Source organism: Equus asinus, chromosome 13 (assembly GCF_041296235.1).
Source record: "Equus asinus isolate D_3611 breed Donkey chromosome 13, EquAss-T2T_v2, whole genome shotgun sequence".
In the NCBI taxonomy this organism is placed as follows: Eukaryota; Metazoa; Chordata; class Mammalia; order Perissodactyla; family Equidae; genus Equus; species Equus asinus.
Genome location: NC_091802.1, coordinates 33,336,323 through 33,352,646, shown reverse-complemented (window position 1 = coordinate 33,352,646; position 16,324 = coordinate 33,336,323). Strand labels below are relative to the sequence as shown.

At 39.8% G+C, this 16,324-nt stretch overlaps 1 protein-coding gene and 1 long non-coding RNA gene across 3 annotated transcripts in view; one reads left to right on the top strand and one right to left on the bottom strand.

Annotated features, from left to right (window-relative positions):
- LOC139039974 (uncharacterized) overlaps positions 1-16,324 on the bottom strand; it is a 209,707-nt gene that overhangs the window by 66,214 nt on the left and 127,169 nt on the right. The window lies entirely within an intron of this gene.
- KIF2B (kinesin family member 2B) lies at positions 4,740-6,791 on the top strand. Its single transcript, XM_014833967.3, has one exon. The coding sequence runs from the start codon at positions 4,740-4,742 to the stop codon at positions 6,789-6,791; it is 2,052 nt and encodes a 683-aa protein (XP_014689453.1).

Below are 16,324 nucleotides of genomic sequence, written 5' to 3'. Positions count from 1 at the left end.
ATAAGTATGGAATAAAGGTGGGAATTGAAGATGGCAACTAATCTAGCTGTCACGGAGGTAGAGGAAAGGAAGCAATGGATTTTAAGGAAGGCTTTTCAAGGGAAGTAATGCTAAGTTGAGTCTTGATGGCTTAGCACTTGAATTCTGGAATGTTCACACACCCTAAATCAAACAGAACAAATTAGGTTCCTCTTCTTTAGGTAGCCTTTTACATATATATAGAAGGTCTGTCTCTCAAACCTTCTCTAGGACAAATATCCAAGCTCCTACAATTATTTCTCACAAAAATATTGTATATTCCTTATTGATTTTGTTCCATAGCAAACTGATTTAAATATCCTGAATTGCATAATCTAAAGAAGACTCTAAGGGCACGAATACAGCACATGGCTTTCAAGTTCAAGAGCCATAGCTGAACTCGAAAGGCACCTATTTTGCTTATGAGTTACACAGTTTCTGTAGTTGCAGTGTGAGTTACAAATAAACAGCACTGTTGGGGAGATTATAAGCGAAACCCAAGCCTCTCCCCTCAGCATGCTAAATAAAACTGAAAGCTGAAAGCTGACCTGCACAAATGGGTTTAAAGTGAGAAACTGACAGTTGTTAGTTTTACCCTCGTGGCTAACTTCACAGGCTAACTTCCACAATTGACAGATATATAGGAACCATATAAATATCCCCAGGTAAGCAACGCTATCTAGTAAGCCGGGGAAAGATGGCTCTGACTGAGTTCATGTTGTTGTCATAGAAACAATTCTTGCCTATTAAACCCATGAGAAGGCCAGAGAAGTGCGGACTTACCTGTTTGGTTAAGTATAACGCATGGAAAAATGCTGAAATGTGAGATGGCAGAGATACTAGCTGTAATGGTAAAACACGACGCTCATTCTAAAAGATAATTTTTCCCTTATTTTCTAAAAGCATACACTTAGTAAGGTACCTCTCTACTCTTAAAAAAAAAAAAGAACTTTTAAACTGGAAACGATAAATTCCATTTCTTCAAAGAGATTTGGGAAAATCTACTGAGCTCCTCCAAGAACTAAATCAATCTGAGATCACATCCATATACTGGAAAAGTACAGCCCCCAAGGTGATCAAACAAACCCAACAGCTGCTAGATGTCCATTAAAACAGTGCGAGAAAGGCGCTTATTTGATGCATTTCTCCTGAGAGGTTTGTACCGAAAATGAGCCTAAGAATCACATTCTCTCCCGTAAAGTAACTCTGACAGGCCTCAGCCTGGGAATATACCTGTAATTAACAAATGAAAATGACTAAGCTCATTTCATGGGCTTACTTCCTCCCACACTACCTTAGCTTGCCGGCCTACACCTGATACTTATCAGGCTTTTGAAAAAAGGGGATCTGAGATGAAGAGGGTGCATCAGTTATTTGGCAAGGCATGAGCTTCTAAGTAGGTACATAGAACTAAAAGTGTAGATGATAATTCCTTGAGGGTAGGATTCCTTTGGCATAGGAAATAGCATATGGTAAACATTTTGTATATACTTATCGCTTAGTTATATTCACTAAAAAAATATGGTGGCTTCAGTCTCTAGTCTGGATAAACTGCTCATCTACCAAATGGCCATCCAGGCAATGGCCAAGAATAATACCATAACTTGTATCTAGGTCTTCACACTTTGACAAATGCCTTTTTATCTTATTATTAAAATTCACAATGTTTTCTTAGAAGGACTGCTCCCTCAGAATAAATTCCATAAAGTGAGAGGTTAGGTAGATGTTATCTGAATTCTGAATTTTGTATTAGCAGATTAAAAAAAAGATATTCATGCTGCAAATGAAGTTCCAGATTATCAGAACTATAAAAGCACTCAGATGATTCTCTATAGACTATTGTTAATTAACCTATGGGGAATTTTTTTTATAGTCACTACTGAAAATGAATATTTTGGGTTCCCCTGATCAAACAAATCCAACCAGTAATAGACACTATTTCTTAGGAAGGGATGTCTCAATTTAATGCTATTTTGCCTGATTATTATCAACAGAGTCAGAGAAACTTTCCTAGAGATAGTGATATTTGAGATAGGTATGGAAGAGTTCAAGGAAATGAGGCAGAGAGAGATGATTCTAGTCAGATGGCTAACACAGCAATTGTCAAAGTGTGTGGTCCCTGAACCAGCCGCATCAACAACACTTGGGAACTTAGTAGACAGGCACGTTCTTGGCCCCACCTCATACTTACTGAATCAGAATCTCTAGGGTGGGCCCAGCAATGTGTTTTAACAAGCTCTGCAGGTGAATTTCATGTATCCCAATATTGAGAACCACTGAGCTAGAAATTTGAAAGAAAGTGCTATGTTTGAAGGCCCTCAAGTTCATAGTATGGCTCAACTTCAGACTAAGTGAGGATGGCGGTAAAGCTTGAGGATGAAAAAGTAGGCCAGACAGCAAGGTGCGTCACGTGCCCTCTTATGGAATGTGTACTGTGTCAATTAGGATGATGGAGAGCTCCTGAAACGTTTGTAAGCAGGGGATGAACAAGGAATTACCTGTTAAAATAACTCTAGGGGCAGTCTGAGAACTAGACTGAGTCCCTGACTGGATAAATTTGCCCAAGGAAACAAGGTAATAATTGGTTGGGAGATTAAAAGATGTCACCATAACAGAAGATTTCTAGAGGCTGCAAAAGGACTAACTCCAAATTAGGATGGGCTGAGGACGGAGAAGACAAAGATCTCTCTTAGGCTTTCATCAGTGGAGAGATGTTGAAGCTGCTAAAAGCACTTAAAATACCTAAGAGGTCCCTCTCTCTCTCTCTCTTATTTATATACACATAAAAGAAATTAAACCGTGGGAGCAAATGAGAATCCTAGACAAACTATATAAGAGAGAAGAAAACTGAGGGGAAAAAAAGCCCTGAAATGGCTCAAAAGACCTTTCTGGGTCTGTTGGACAGTAAAAGAAACTTTAGTCTCTGATTTTTGTACCACCATGGACCTGGTCCTGTATTGTCTATCTACAAAAATCATTGGTTTAGTTGTAAACATATGGTTAACCAGGAAGAGCTAGAGTTTGCATAATTTTGAGAGAGATCTAGCTTTTTCAAAGGTGAAGGTAAAAAACCCCAAAACTATTAAATACTCTAAAGCAGGAATGCTTTAAAAAAAATGTAATTTAACTTAATAAAAAATAGAGGGATTAAGAACATTTGCACAAAGCCCCTGAAGCTAAGGGAAAAAAACTAATTCAAAGGACAACTTTAAATATTGATAATTTGGCAAATAAAAAATTAATAATCATAAAAAGACAACTAGGGAAAGCCCTTTCTCCTCTCCCTCCACTGGTGCTCAACATGCCTCTGAAATTAGCACTGCCTACTTATAGAGCCTCTTCAATACCAATACCCCCCACACCTTCTTTTCAAAATCTAAGCTTTAGTAAATTTACTGAAGAAAGGAACTTTCCATTAAAAAGAAGTGCGTTTATAATAAGAATTTATTTCCATAATGTCACTTGGTCCTAGGGAGGGTAGGAAGGACACCATGGAGCTGTCAGTGGAACTACCACCAGACTCACAAACCAGAAGACACTGTGGGGGGGAGGGGGGCGCTGTGCGGGGGAGAGGAAGTTACACACAGGGCTCACCTTAATCCTCATGTTGGCCTATCTGGCAGATGATGTCGTTTTTTGTTGTTGTTTTTTGCAAGCAAATCATCTTATGGAAAAACTGTGCAATCTTACCAAAACACATTTTTGCCTCTGATCCTCTTAGCTGCCTTCCCATCTCCCAACCCCCTCCACCCCGACAGCTTCTAAAGGACACACACACATTTTAGGGTAAGGAGAGGAGGGGCTGTAAGATGCGTTCTTTCTTTCCACTAAATGTCTCTCCTCCCTCTCCAAATTATGGATAATGAGGCCAGAAGTGTCATTACTGAAGGAGTTTGGAAAGGTAATCACTGAAATAATCTCCAAAATAGTGGTGACTGGAGTGCAACAAAACTCACTTTACAGCTGTCAGAGCCACTGGAACGTGATAAACATCTTGTGTTTGCAAACCCAGACGCTGCACCAGAGGAAGTTCCATGTTAGCAAATTACCACGAGAACCCGCTACCTTCAACTCGTTTTGATTTCATAATGAGAAATCCCATTAAACAGGAACAACTTTAAGCTGCAACTGTTAAAGTTTCGAAGGGGGTGGGCGATGGAAGAAAGATGGCAGGAAGGCTCGAGGAAGTTTCTCTGGGATCCTGTCTTTGGAAGCCTGTGATTGGCAGTCAGCTCCACCTTCACTTGTTCCCATTGATCCCTGGAGGGTTGAAGTTTAAGGGAACATTCACCTGTTCTCAGATTAAAGCAATTCGCTTTGGGACTGCAGGTGAAGTCTACGCGGAGAACGGACATTTCTAAAACTTAGGCACAAACGTCCTTGGACTATATAAACCCCACTCCCAACTCTGATCCTTTCGTTCTCAGCGGCAGAGAACAATTTCTCTTTTCCAACTGCCTCTGCACCTAGCGCCTGGCATCACGAACGTGATTTTTCCCCTCCACCTTTGACCTAGAGGCCCTAGGCTCTGCCGCCACTTCTCCCCATCCCTTTGTGACGTAAGTGGCCCCGGGGACCCTAGTGCTGGTAGCTCACAAAGGCAGGTGTAAAACGCAAGAGCACTCAGTGCTCTGGGTGCTTCAGGCTGGCTTGGGCTCAAGTCCTGCTGCTCCAACCCCAATGGCCCCCGGAAGTGAGCTTTGACACCTCCATCATTCACCATGGCCAGCCAGTTATGCTTCCCTGTCGCTCCCCACCTCTCGTCCTCAAAACCCTTGAAGCCACACTTCGGAGTTCAACTGGGCCTCTGTGTGGCGATCCAGCGCAGCGACGGACGGATCCACCACGCTGTGGTGACCGAGATCAAAAGAGAAAATGCTTGGGTCGCCGTAGAGTGGGTTGAAAAAGGAGTCAAAAAAGGCAAGAAGGTTGATCTAGAGACCATATTCCTACTGAATCCAGCTCTGGTTTCTGTTGAACAGCCCCCACCGTCCAGGTCATTGCCCTCCTTGTCTCTAGGGCCCTCTTCGGCCATCGGGGACCAGCGCAAAGCCACGCGGTGGATTGCAACAATCCCCCAGAAAAACGAAACGCCCTCAGGGGACAGCCTGACTGTGAGAGTCCCCAGCAATCCTTGCCTGATGAAGCAGAAAAAGTCTCCCTGCCTTCGGGAAGTTGAGAAACTGCAAAAGCAGCGGGAGAAGCGCAGGCAGCTGCAGATGGAGATCAGAGCCCAACGTGCCCTCAGAGTCAACACGGGAAACCCCAACTACGAGATGTTGTGCATGATCGAAGAGTACCGCAGGCACCTGGACCTCAGCAAGGTGTCCCTCCTGGAACCGCGGGAAGACCATCGCATCTGCGTCTGCGTGAGAAAGCGGCCTCTCAGCCAGCAAGAGACCACCATGAAGGACCTGGATATCATCACCATCCCCTCCAACAACGTGGTCATGGTACACGAGTCCAAGCAAAAGGTGGACCTCACTCGCTACCTGGAGAACCAGATCTTTTGCTTCGATCATGCCTTCGATGACACCGCCTCCAACGAGTTAGTGTACCAGTTCACTGCCCAGCCACTGGTGGAGTCCATCTTCCGCAAGGGCATGGCCACCTGCTTTGCCTATGGGCAGACGGGCAGTGGGAAAACGCATACGATGGGCGGAACTTTTTCTGGAAGGGACCAAGATTGTTCTAAAGGCATTTATGCCCTGGTGGCGCAGGATGTCTTCTTCCTACTCAAAACCTTGACTTATGAGAAGCTAGACCTCAAAGTCTATGGGAGCTTTTTTGAGATTTACGGGGGCAAGGTGTATGATTTGTTGAACTGGAAGAAGAAGTTGCAAGTCCTTGAGGATGGCAATCAGCAAATCCAGGTGGTCGGGCTGCAGGAACAGGAGGTATGTTGTGTGGAGGACGTGCTGCACCTCGTGGAACTAGGGAACAGCTGCCGGACTTCAGGACAGACCTCTGTCAACGCCCACTCTTCCAGGAGCCACGCCATCTTCCAGATCATTCTAAAGTCGCGAGGGAAACTGCACGGCAAGTTTTCCCTCGTTGACTTAGCTGGGAACGAAAGGGGAGCAGACACTGCCAAGGCCAACCGGAAAAGGCAGCTGGAAGGGGCGGAGATCAATAAGAGTCTCCTGGCTCTCAAAGAATGCATTCGGGCTTTGGGTCAGCACAAGTCCCATACGCCATTCAGAGCCAGCAAACTCACACAGGTGCTCCGGGACTCCTTCATAGGCCAGAACTCCTCCACTTGCATGATTGCTACTATTTCTCCAGGGATGACCTCTTGCGAAAACACCCTCAACACTTTAAGATATGCAAATAGAGTAAAAGAATTAACTCTTGATTTAAGGCCCCACCATCGTTGTCTCTATCCAGTTGGACAGGAGGTGCCTAAGATGTTGGAAAAACACATTAGAAATTCAGAAATGTCCTTTCAGAGGGATAAATTTATTGAAAGACCTTGTATACAGACTGAGGAGGAGGAAGAGACTAAAGAAATGCAACCAGTAGCCACTCCATTAATGGAGGATACAACGAGTTCTGGGAGGAAATCAAGCCAATGGCCAGGGACCAACATCCAGGACACAGCCGATGGGGTAAACTATGATGTTGATCTTTGCATTGCCCAGTTATTGTCCATTTTGGAGCAGAAAGTAGATATTCTGGCTGAGATTCAAAAGAAACTGAAATTATTACGAGCTGACTTCCAAAAGAAGAGCAAGTCTAGTGAAGCCACTGGCAAGGGATCAGACCTGAAATGATGAATACAGGGCTACAGTTCTTACCTCTCTTACAAAGAAAAATTGTCCAAATTATCTAGATATAAAGGTCTTCCTGGAAAGCTTAAAACATCTTAAAATACGCTTGTCAGAAATGTCCTCTTTCTTCTTCCTCTGTATTTCTGTAGTTTTCATTCTGTAGGACAGTAGTTCTCAAATGGGAACCATTTTGCCTCCCAGGGACATTTGACAATGTGTGGAAACTTTTTCAGTTGTCAAAACTGGATGTGAGGGAGGCGGTGATACTGACATGTAGTGAGTAGAGGGATACAGATGCTGTTAAACATCCTACAATGTATTGGGCATCCTCTTGCAACAGATAATTGTGTGGTTGAAACATCAATAGTACCGAGGTTGAGAAACCCTGCTATACAAGAAACTAGCTGTGATGAAACCAGATACTCTAAATTTGTGGCTGGGAGGGCAAAAAATACTGTGGATTAAAGGGACTAGAGTTGGAACACACCATGGAGTGCACAAAACTGTGACCTTGCTAAATTATCTGCTGAGTTTTTGTCTCTTTTCAACTGCTTTATTTCTCCCCCACTCTTTTCTTTTCTGAGAAAGAGTTGCTCTGAGCTAACGTCTGTTGCCAATCTTCCTCTTTCTTTTTTTTACTTCCTAAAGCCCCAGTACATAGTTGTATATCCTGGTTGTAATACCTTCTAGTTCTTCTCTGTGAACTGCTGCCACATCCTGACAGATGAGTGGTGTGGTTCCATGCCCAGAAATTGAAGCCTGCCCTGCTGAAGTGGAGCACACCAAACTTCAACTGCTAGGCCATCAGGGCTGGCTCTGTTTTTTCCCTTTTGAATATTGTTTTATGCACGCACAGCTTCAGTTAGCAAATACTTGAAGGAGGATTTACACACAGGGTTTATATCTTACTTCTCTGTGATCCCCTTTCTCCAAACTCAGTCCTACTGGCTTTAGTAGGCCTGACCTTCAATCTTGGACACTGATGAGACTGTGGCCCTGTGAGACTGCAACAATATTTACTTGGCTACTGTTTTGTTTGGGCTTACTGTTCAGGACCAAGAATCAGCAAATGCTCCAAGGGGAAAAAGCAGCAGTGTATGTAATGACAATCTCAGTGTATTTCTCTTTTCTCCGTGGTTTTTTTTTTTTTTAAATACCTTTGGGTTTTAGCATATTCACAGAGTTGTGCATCCATCACCACAATCAATTTGAAAACGTTTCATTTCAACAAAAAGAAATCTTGCACTCCTTAGGCATCATCCGTAAAACCCCCTATCCCTTAGCCTTAGGCAATCACTAATCTACCTTCTGTCTCTATAGCTCTCTGCAATTTTGACCTTTTAAGTCCTGATTGCCTTTTCGTTCTTTGAGCCTTCCTGTGATATTTTATTCAACTTGGTCATGCCCTTAATAAGATAACTTGTTACTCTATCTTGATAATACTATATTTGTTGACATAAATAACATAAATAATGGTTTTATACATGACTTTGTAGATGAACTACATATTGATAAAATTTCTTGTAATAAATCCTAATGAATCTCAACCAAATTAAGGAGATTTTTATTCTGTGTTGAAACTTAGCAAGTAAGGGAGAGCAGCATGTCAGTACAGGTAACTAATGGTACTCATCATTGGAAAGTGGATACAGAGACTACAGGACAATGTTGAATGCTTCATTTGCCCCCTGGAGAGATAGATATTGGTTATCAGTGGGCTTTTATCTAATTTTTGCTTATCTATTGCAGGTTTGGAAATTGAGGAAAAAATGAAGGAAAGTGCTGAGAGCAATTCACCTACAGATTTTCTTAACTCTTCCTTTCGAAGGGCTGTGCAAACAAATCTATTCATGTTTGTGTGTGTGTGTACACATGTACACACATATATACAATTGTAAATTTTTCCCATGGATTCTTGCATACGCATCTGCAGAACACAGCTTAAAATCTCTCCTTCAGTAAAAACTCGCTTGCTAACTAGTCTTCGTATAATTGCTGCTGTTGAGTTGCCATTCTTCTTTAACAAGTACACTAATATTTTCACTGATGTTAATTTTTTCTCAGAATATACATGGTACTTGAAATGATCTCAAAACACATAGCATAGGGGGCCGGCTCCGCGGCTGAGTGGTTAAGTTCACGCACGCCACTGTGGCGGCCCAGGGTTCGGATCCTGGGCGCGGACATGGCACCGCTCGTCAGGCCATGTTGAGGCGGTGTCCCACATCCCACAACTAGAAGGACCTGCAACTAAGATATACAACTGTGTACAGGGGGGGTTGGGGAGATAAAGCAGAAAAAAAAAAGAGATTGGCAACAGTTGTAAGCTCAGGTGCCAATCTTTAAAACAATTAAAAAAAAACACATAGCATAAAATTTAATATGAATGTCAGAAAATAAGATATTATGTAAATGAAAAACTTAGAAAATAAATTAATTGGGGTCCACTAAAAGAGAATTGCTGACAGTTCACACAGATGCCCTGAAGTTAAAAAAAAAAAAAAAGGATTGTAAAGTAAATTAATGCTTTAACAAGATTGTTTGTAAAATGTCAGGGCTCCTAAAGTGAGAAAAATAAATACTTTCAGTACTTTGGAAACATCCATTGGCATACAAAAAGTTGACATGCTAATTACAATCTATGCTTATCTATTAATTAAAGTAGCTTTTCTCCATTCCTGTAGCCGACAAATTTATTTTCAATTGCTGCATGAACTTGCAATTACTACAACTGCTTTTAAAATACTGAATTTAAGATTTCATAATTTCAAATTCTCCTTCCCTCAATTAATCTGGGATAGTAAGGTTTAACACTATTATTACCTTTTTCAGTAAAATTATTTTTAATAATCTACGTAATAAAACAGTATGAGAGTCTTAGATAAATATTTATATGCTGGTTAAATGAATGAATGAATTATTTTTTCTTTGCAATTAAATTACTGATTTAAAATATCATTCTAATAACAGAAATGCAGTGTCTAGTATGTGCCACTTAAGAAAGAAAGGTCAAAATTGTCTGTTGTTCAAAGTGTAGAATATTATCTTCAAGGCAAACCTGTCATTTATGAAGTATTTGTGTAATTCTTTTTATTCTCAAAAAGAGCAACTGCTGATAGAAAATCTTAACACATCATTTTTTTGAAATCTGTTTTTTTTTTCCTATTGAAGGCATTTCCTTTCTAATCTTAAATAAAAGTGATCTCAGAAATTTAAAAGAATAAAAAGGACAGAAGGTTTTAATGTCTTAAAGAAGATATTGAACCAAATCCATAATTGAGGGAAAAAATCAGACAGACCCAGGCAGCCTTCTGTAATCGTGTGTTTGGAGCGATGCTGAACGTGAATGAAGCTGTCTACCACTCAGAGCTAGAACGCAAGGGCTTGAAGGGTGACGAAGGAAATGAATGGAATAATTGGGAGGGCGAAAATGGGAGAAATCATCAAAGCAACAAGTACAAATGGTTTTACTCTGAAATAATTGAAAATAAAAGTTATGACATGGTACAATTAATATACCATGCTCAGGTTCTATTTGTCACGAGGCGTGTGGGGACCAGAACAAGAAGGCTACATTGGTCCACACTAGTGAATCTAAGTTGTTAATCTTATGTGGACCCTCTGGACAGGGTTCTAAATGCCAAGATTGAAACCAGATGCACTAAGTGAGCAACAATGTCAGATTTCGAGTCAGATATTTCACATCTGATTTAAAGCTTTGCCACCTAATAGCTATGTGATTTAGACCAGTTATTTGACCCTCTATATTCTTCATTTTCAAATCCGTTTAAAAAAAATGAGAGTCTAAAAATACAACACTAATCTCACAGAGTGATTTCGGAGAATCAACATAAAAAGTTTCAATAAAATAAGGTTTTATTGATAATCTTCTACGTACTAGATGCTAAAGACAGACACAGGGATATTTAATTGTTCCTACTTTTAAGGAGCTTATCATTTAAATGAGGAGACAAAGCCTCATACAGTTGAGAAATATATACAAAGTATGTTATCCTGGTATAAAAAGTGCTATGGGAATATAGAAGTTGACAGTTAATTTAGCCAAAGGGGCAGGGGAAAACTTCAAAAAAATGATCCATTCCTAAGTCTGGAATGATGAAGGAGGAATCTGATAGACCTAAAATGAAAGGACAGACATTCAAAGCAGTAAGCGGGCTGACTTTTCTGGTGTAAGTAAAGAAAAACCAGCCAGAAGCTGGCTCAACATTGTCTTTCTCAATAAAATTTACACTCCTTGAGGGCAGGAGCAATGTCTTACTCAGTTTATATCATTAGCATCTCACGTGATCCCTGACACTTTATATAGACTCAACACTCTTGTGGGGATATTTCTATTTCCCATCAATTTCACCTACTTAAGAGTAGGAGAAAGAGTATAGCTGTCTTTGTTTTTTAAAAAAATCAATCTATTTTGAAAAGTGATTCTGCTCAACAGCAGGAAGTAAAATTTTCTTGTGGGCAATCGTCACAAGTGAATGCCTAGACTGTGGCATTTGTTTGTGTTGGCCAACAGTAGGTGTAAGGAAGGAGTCATATCTTCACACTGGCACCCTCCTGGCCTCAGCTGTCCAACCTGACCTCTAGCAAGAAACTCCATGGCACACTTGCCAGTGCTGTCATTTTTCTTAGCCACAGGGCTCCTCCAGGTCTTTTGGCATCCACTGTTACATCTCTGCCACAGTCAGTCCTACAGGAAAACATTTGGCACTTAGCTGCCACCTTCCAGAGACCTGCCCTGAAGCTCCTTAGGTTTGGATTCAGCCATTACTTGGACACATGCAGCTCTCTCTACACTTGCAGAGGAGTTGTCAGCATCTAGGAACCCAACCAAGGATCTGAACATAGGTTATCTCGCTCCTTGGGTCTTTAAGTCATTGCTGGGTTTTACCACTACGCTTTAGGATATGGCTCAAAGGGAAGAGGACACAGATCACACCTGTCCCTCTCTTATCCCTCTTGTGTCCTCTCCCCTTCAATAGCCCTTGGGATCTTATTTGGGCAGGCGGGCAGGTATGCAGGAAAAACTCTTGTTTATGGAATAAACTTTATGTCATGAGTCCTACAAGTCTGTATCTTAGAAAACCAAAAACTCGTCCTCTTGCACTTCTGAAAGCCTTTTCTCGCAAGACCACAGTCTCTTCTGTCAGTTCCAAAAGTCTACTTTAATACGCAAAAATAGAATATTGACCCATGTCTTTTCTCTTGAATTTCTGTTAATAAACCTCTCCTAAAAGATGTAATCCCATAATTTCCTATCTGCTAAGGTAGAGACTGAGGATACTAGAAAATGTGTTTGAAGGGTGAGAGCAATGAAGGAGAAGGTATAGATCTGTGAGTCAGTAATTCAATATATTCCCACACATGCCCTTTTCTTCATAAGAAATAAAGGACTGAGAGAGGAGACAAAGTTATTCTTATTGACTCCCATGTCCCTAGCACCTGAAACATAGGGGAAAATAAATATTTGTTGAATGATGAATTTTACATAAGGTGGCTCAAATATTTCCCACCAACACAATCATCCAGAAAATTATTCAGAGAGAAAAGGATCAGAGGTGGAAATCTGATAACATGAATATTTAAGGAACAGGAGAGTGGAAAACTGTCAGCGAAGGAGGATAAGAAAGACAGGTCAAAAATGTAGAAGAAAAACCAGAAAAAAAAAAGTGGAACAGAAAGCATGAGAGGAGAGATTTAAAGGGAGAGAGTAGTTTATTACGTTTAAAAAGAAAGCAATTATTGAATAGAATAAAGACAAGAGTAGGTTGGTGGGTTTTGACAATTTGTAGGTCATTAATAACATTTGTGAGATCAGCTTGAGTGACATGAGTGGTCCAGAAGGCATTTTGCAATGGGCTGAGGAGTCAGAGAGCAGCCTGAACAATGAGCGTAAAAGTGTTTCATAAATCCTCAACCACTTTAAAAACACAATTTTGATATACAGCTTGTTAGATTCAGGGCCTGGCTGTTGCTCATTCACCAAACTTTCTGAATTCATTTTTTTAATTTTGGCATCAGGCAGAACCTTCCTAGGGCTTCTGCAGCGTGTGTTACAATCAGGGGAGAACTTAAGGAAAGAGATGTGAAATTGTAGCGTCTTCTTGTACTTTAAACTAATCTTCATCCATAATATGCCCTAGGTGTAAAAAATACACACTATCATTAACAATCTCCTAACACTCTCCATGGTTTCTCCCAGGTCATCGTCCTGCTGCCAACAGCTTAGCAACTTCTCCTCAGCTTCTTGAAAACTTCTGATTTGTTTATGCAAATTGATATAAATTTGAATATGGCCTTGACTCCAGCCATGAGGTTTGGAATACAGTCCGTCACTTGGCCATCCCTCAGAACTGGACCCAACTGCATTACTTTCAATATCTCTTCTTTCTTGGCTTCTCTGTCTCTGATTTCCATTTTGTATAGATTCCCTGTCAATCAAGTCAGCTTACTAGACATTAGATGGAATTAAACTATAATTAATCTTACTCCTAGAGGCTTCTTTCTCTGACCTGAGCCCATATTCCTCAAATAACCTTATTCTAACTCTCTTTGGAATGACACCTACATGTCAAAACATCACTATATAGGCATAAAATGAGCAGTTTCAGATTAGTTATATTTAAAGTGATTTAGAAAGTAATGTTTTGAGTATATTAATTTGTTTTTTTAGCAAAAACACTAGCAGATATTAATATTTAAAAGATGCCGCCACTGCTTGAGATTTTTCTACCGGAACCTTGTAACTTATCTGTTCAGTGCAAGGATTGTTTATCAAGAAAAATAATCAAATGAAATAATTTCATAGTTATTTTTATTGGCAAAACAGTGACATCTATTGTTCAAAGTTATATAAAGTAGAATTTAAAAATCAAAAGCAATGCCATCTTTATGTGATTACAGAGAGGGAGAAATAAGACAATAAAAATATGGAATATGGTTCTTAAAGTTCACTGCAGATGACAAGCAATGTGTTGTTCTCCTCAAAAATCACTCAAATATAAACTATTGAACTCTGACAAAGCCCAAACTGAATTCTGAATTTAAGGCAAGTTTTTGTTCTCATCTTGCCCCTGCTGTGAACTAAATCTATGAATTTAGAAAAATTGTTTACCATCTTGGCTATAGTTTATTCTCTATAAAAGTATGGGGCTTGATCTGAAGGTGATCAATTTCCTTTTAGCTTTTACTTTTCTCTAAGTGTCATTCATGACTATTTGATTAAGCAAAAATTGTAAAAGTTGACAATACCAAGTGTCCATGAAGGTTTGGAGAAATTAGAATTCTCAAACACTGCTAGTAGGAGTAGAGATCAGTTCACTGTCTTTTCAAAGCACTTGGGCAATCTCTTGTAAATTTTAAGATAGACACATCCGTTCATCCAGCATTTCCATTTGGCAAACACTCTAGAGAGAACTCTCACACATATATACATGCAAACATTTTCAAGAACTACATCATTGCCGTATTGAAAGTTTGGGAATAAATGATCTATTATAGGAGAGTAGATAAACTCTTGCATATGTATCTATAGATATACTTTGCAACGTAAAGATATAATGATTGAATTAGAGTAGCATCAGTCGACATAACTAAATCTGAATCAAACAATTAATAAAAGAAACAAGTTCCAGAATGATATATGCCAAGTGATCTTTTATATCATGAAAAAAACCTTCATAACAATTCTGTTCATTGATATGAACACATTATATGTAAAAAAGTGTATGACAGTCGTGGGAATAATAAACACCACACTCAGGAGAATGGGCACCTCTGGAAATAAAAGATGGGTACGTGGGACCTCAACTGCATCTGAAGTGTTTTCCTTATTGAAAAATAGGAAGCAAATCTGAAGCAAAATAAGGGAAAATTAGAAGTTATAAACAAATAGTGGATAGAGTGATTCACATTATAAAATTATACTTTTCAGCGTTTGAAATATTTCATAATTTGGTTATAAATGATATTGAAATTTTATGTCTAACTCTCACACAAAAGTGATTTTCTATCTAAATGTGTCTCTTTCTAAACAGAGCCCAAATAGATAATTGAGATGACTTAGGGGAAAAAGAGTTTAATTTTATGAGAAAACATGTTTGTTAGATACCATTTTTTTAAAAATGATTGGCCAATTCAATGAAAGGGATTATACTTGGGGTCATGTGTGGATACAGCATTATTAAGTTTATTTATCATCAACCTGCAATGAGAGAAATATGAATCCCAAAATATTGTCCTTTAAATGTAACTCTGAACACAACCTATAAGCATTTTCCAGTATATGATATGGCAGGAAATGTTCCAAAACACTAGAAACCAAAACCCTAACATGACTTCAAAGCTTCTGAGTCATGGTTCCATCCAGATTGCAAGATGCTCTCTTTGCCAGAAGCTCTAGGAATTGCTAATGGAGAAGGGAAAATTGGATGCCGCCCACTGAAAGCAGTATTTTCTTCCACCATCAAAATAGTTCTAAAATAGTAAAAATGATCAAATTCATCACCATTTTTTAGAAAAAAGAATCAGACTTTGAAAATGTAAGACTTAAAAAGTGTCATTTTGGAGAATAACAATAAAACAAGCTTTTGCTTAGTCTCCTTGCTCTCTTAAAGCTCTCTCCTTTAAAATATATATGCAATCTATAAATTCACTTTTTTCAATGAATATTTGTGAGCTTGTATTATATGACAGCACTCAGTTGAGTTTTCATTGGCCCCTCATAGCCTTCTTTGAAAAATATCATAGAAGTCTTTGAAGTTTATTTATTTAGGGGGAGGGGTGAGGTGTCAAGAGAGGACATGAAATCCAGGACAGGTCCTGACAGAACAGGACCAGAGGCACATACACAGCTCCCAGAGTTTGATTCCCAGCTCAACTTTTCCCCTTATTTCAAGACCCTTCACCCCTATTTCCCTTTCTCCAGCCCTGTATTCAAGTAAGAAGGCTGGTTGTTGCTTTCTACTCATGTATGAATATGAAAGCATATGACAAGGCCACGATTTCCTGCTCTGGGGTCATATGGAGGAAACATGTCACAATCTCATGACATCTCCTCAGTGTCTGCTGAGGCTGTAGGTCATGGAAAGAACTGTGAAACAGAAGAGAGAGAGACTTAATGGTCAAGAGGTCAGGTCCACATTGACATGCTCATGTGGATAAAGAGCACTTGAGCTCAGAAGCTGGGCAGCACAGATCTATATGAAGCAGAGAGTGAATATAGTTTCTGGCCTCTTATCATGCTATCTCCAAATAGTTCCTTGTCCTCTTTTTTCTTTTCTTTTCTTTTTTTTTTTGCTGAGGAAGATTTGCCCTGAGCTAACATCTGTGCCAATCTTCCTCTATTTTGTATGTGGGACACCGCCACAGCATAGCCACTGCTGAGCTTACCATTTTCAATTCACCCCCAAAGATGTCCACAACTTGATCCCTCAAACCTGTGGATATGCTGCTTTACCTGGTGAAGGGGACTGCACAGATGTGATTAAGATTAAGGACTCTGAAGTAGAAATATTATC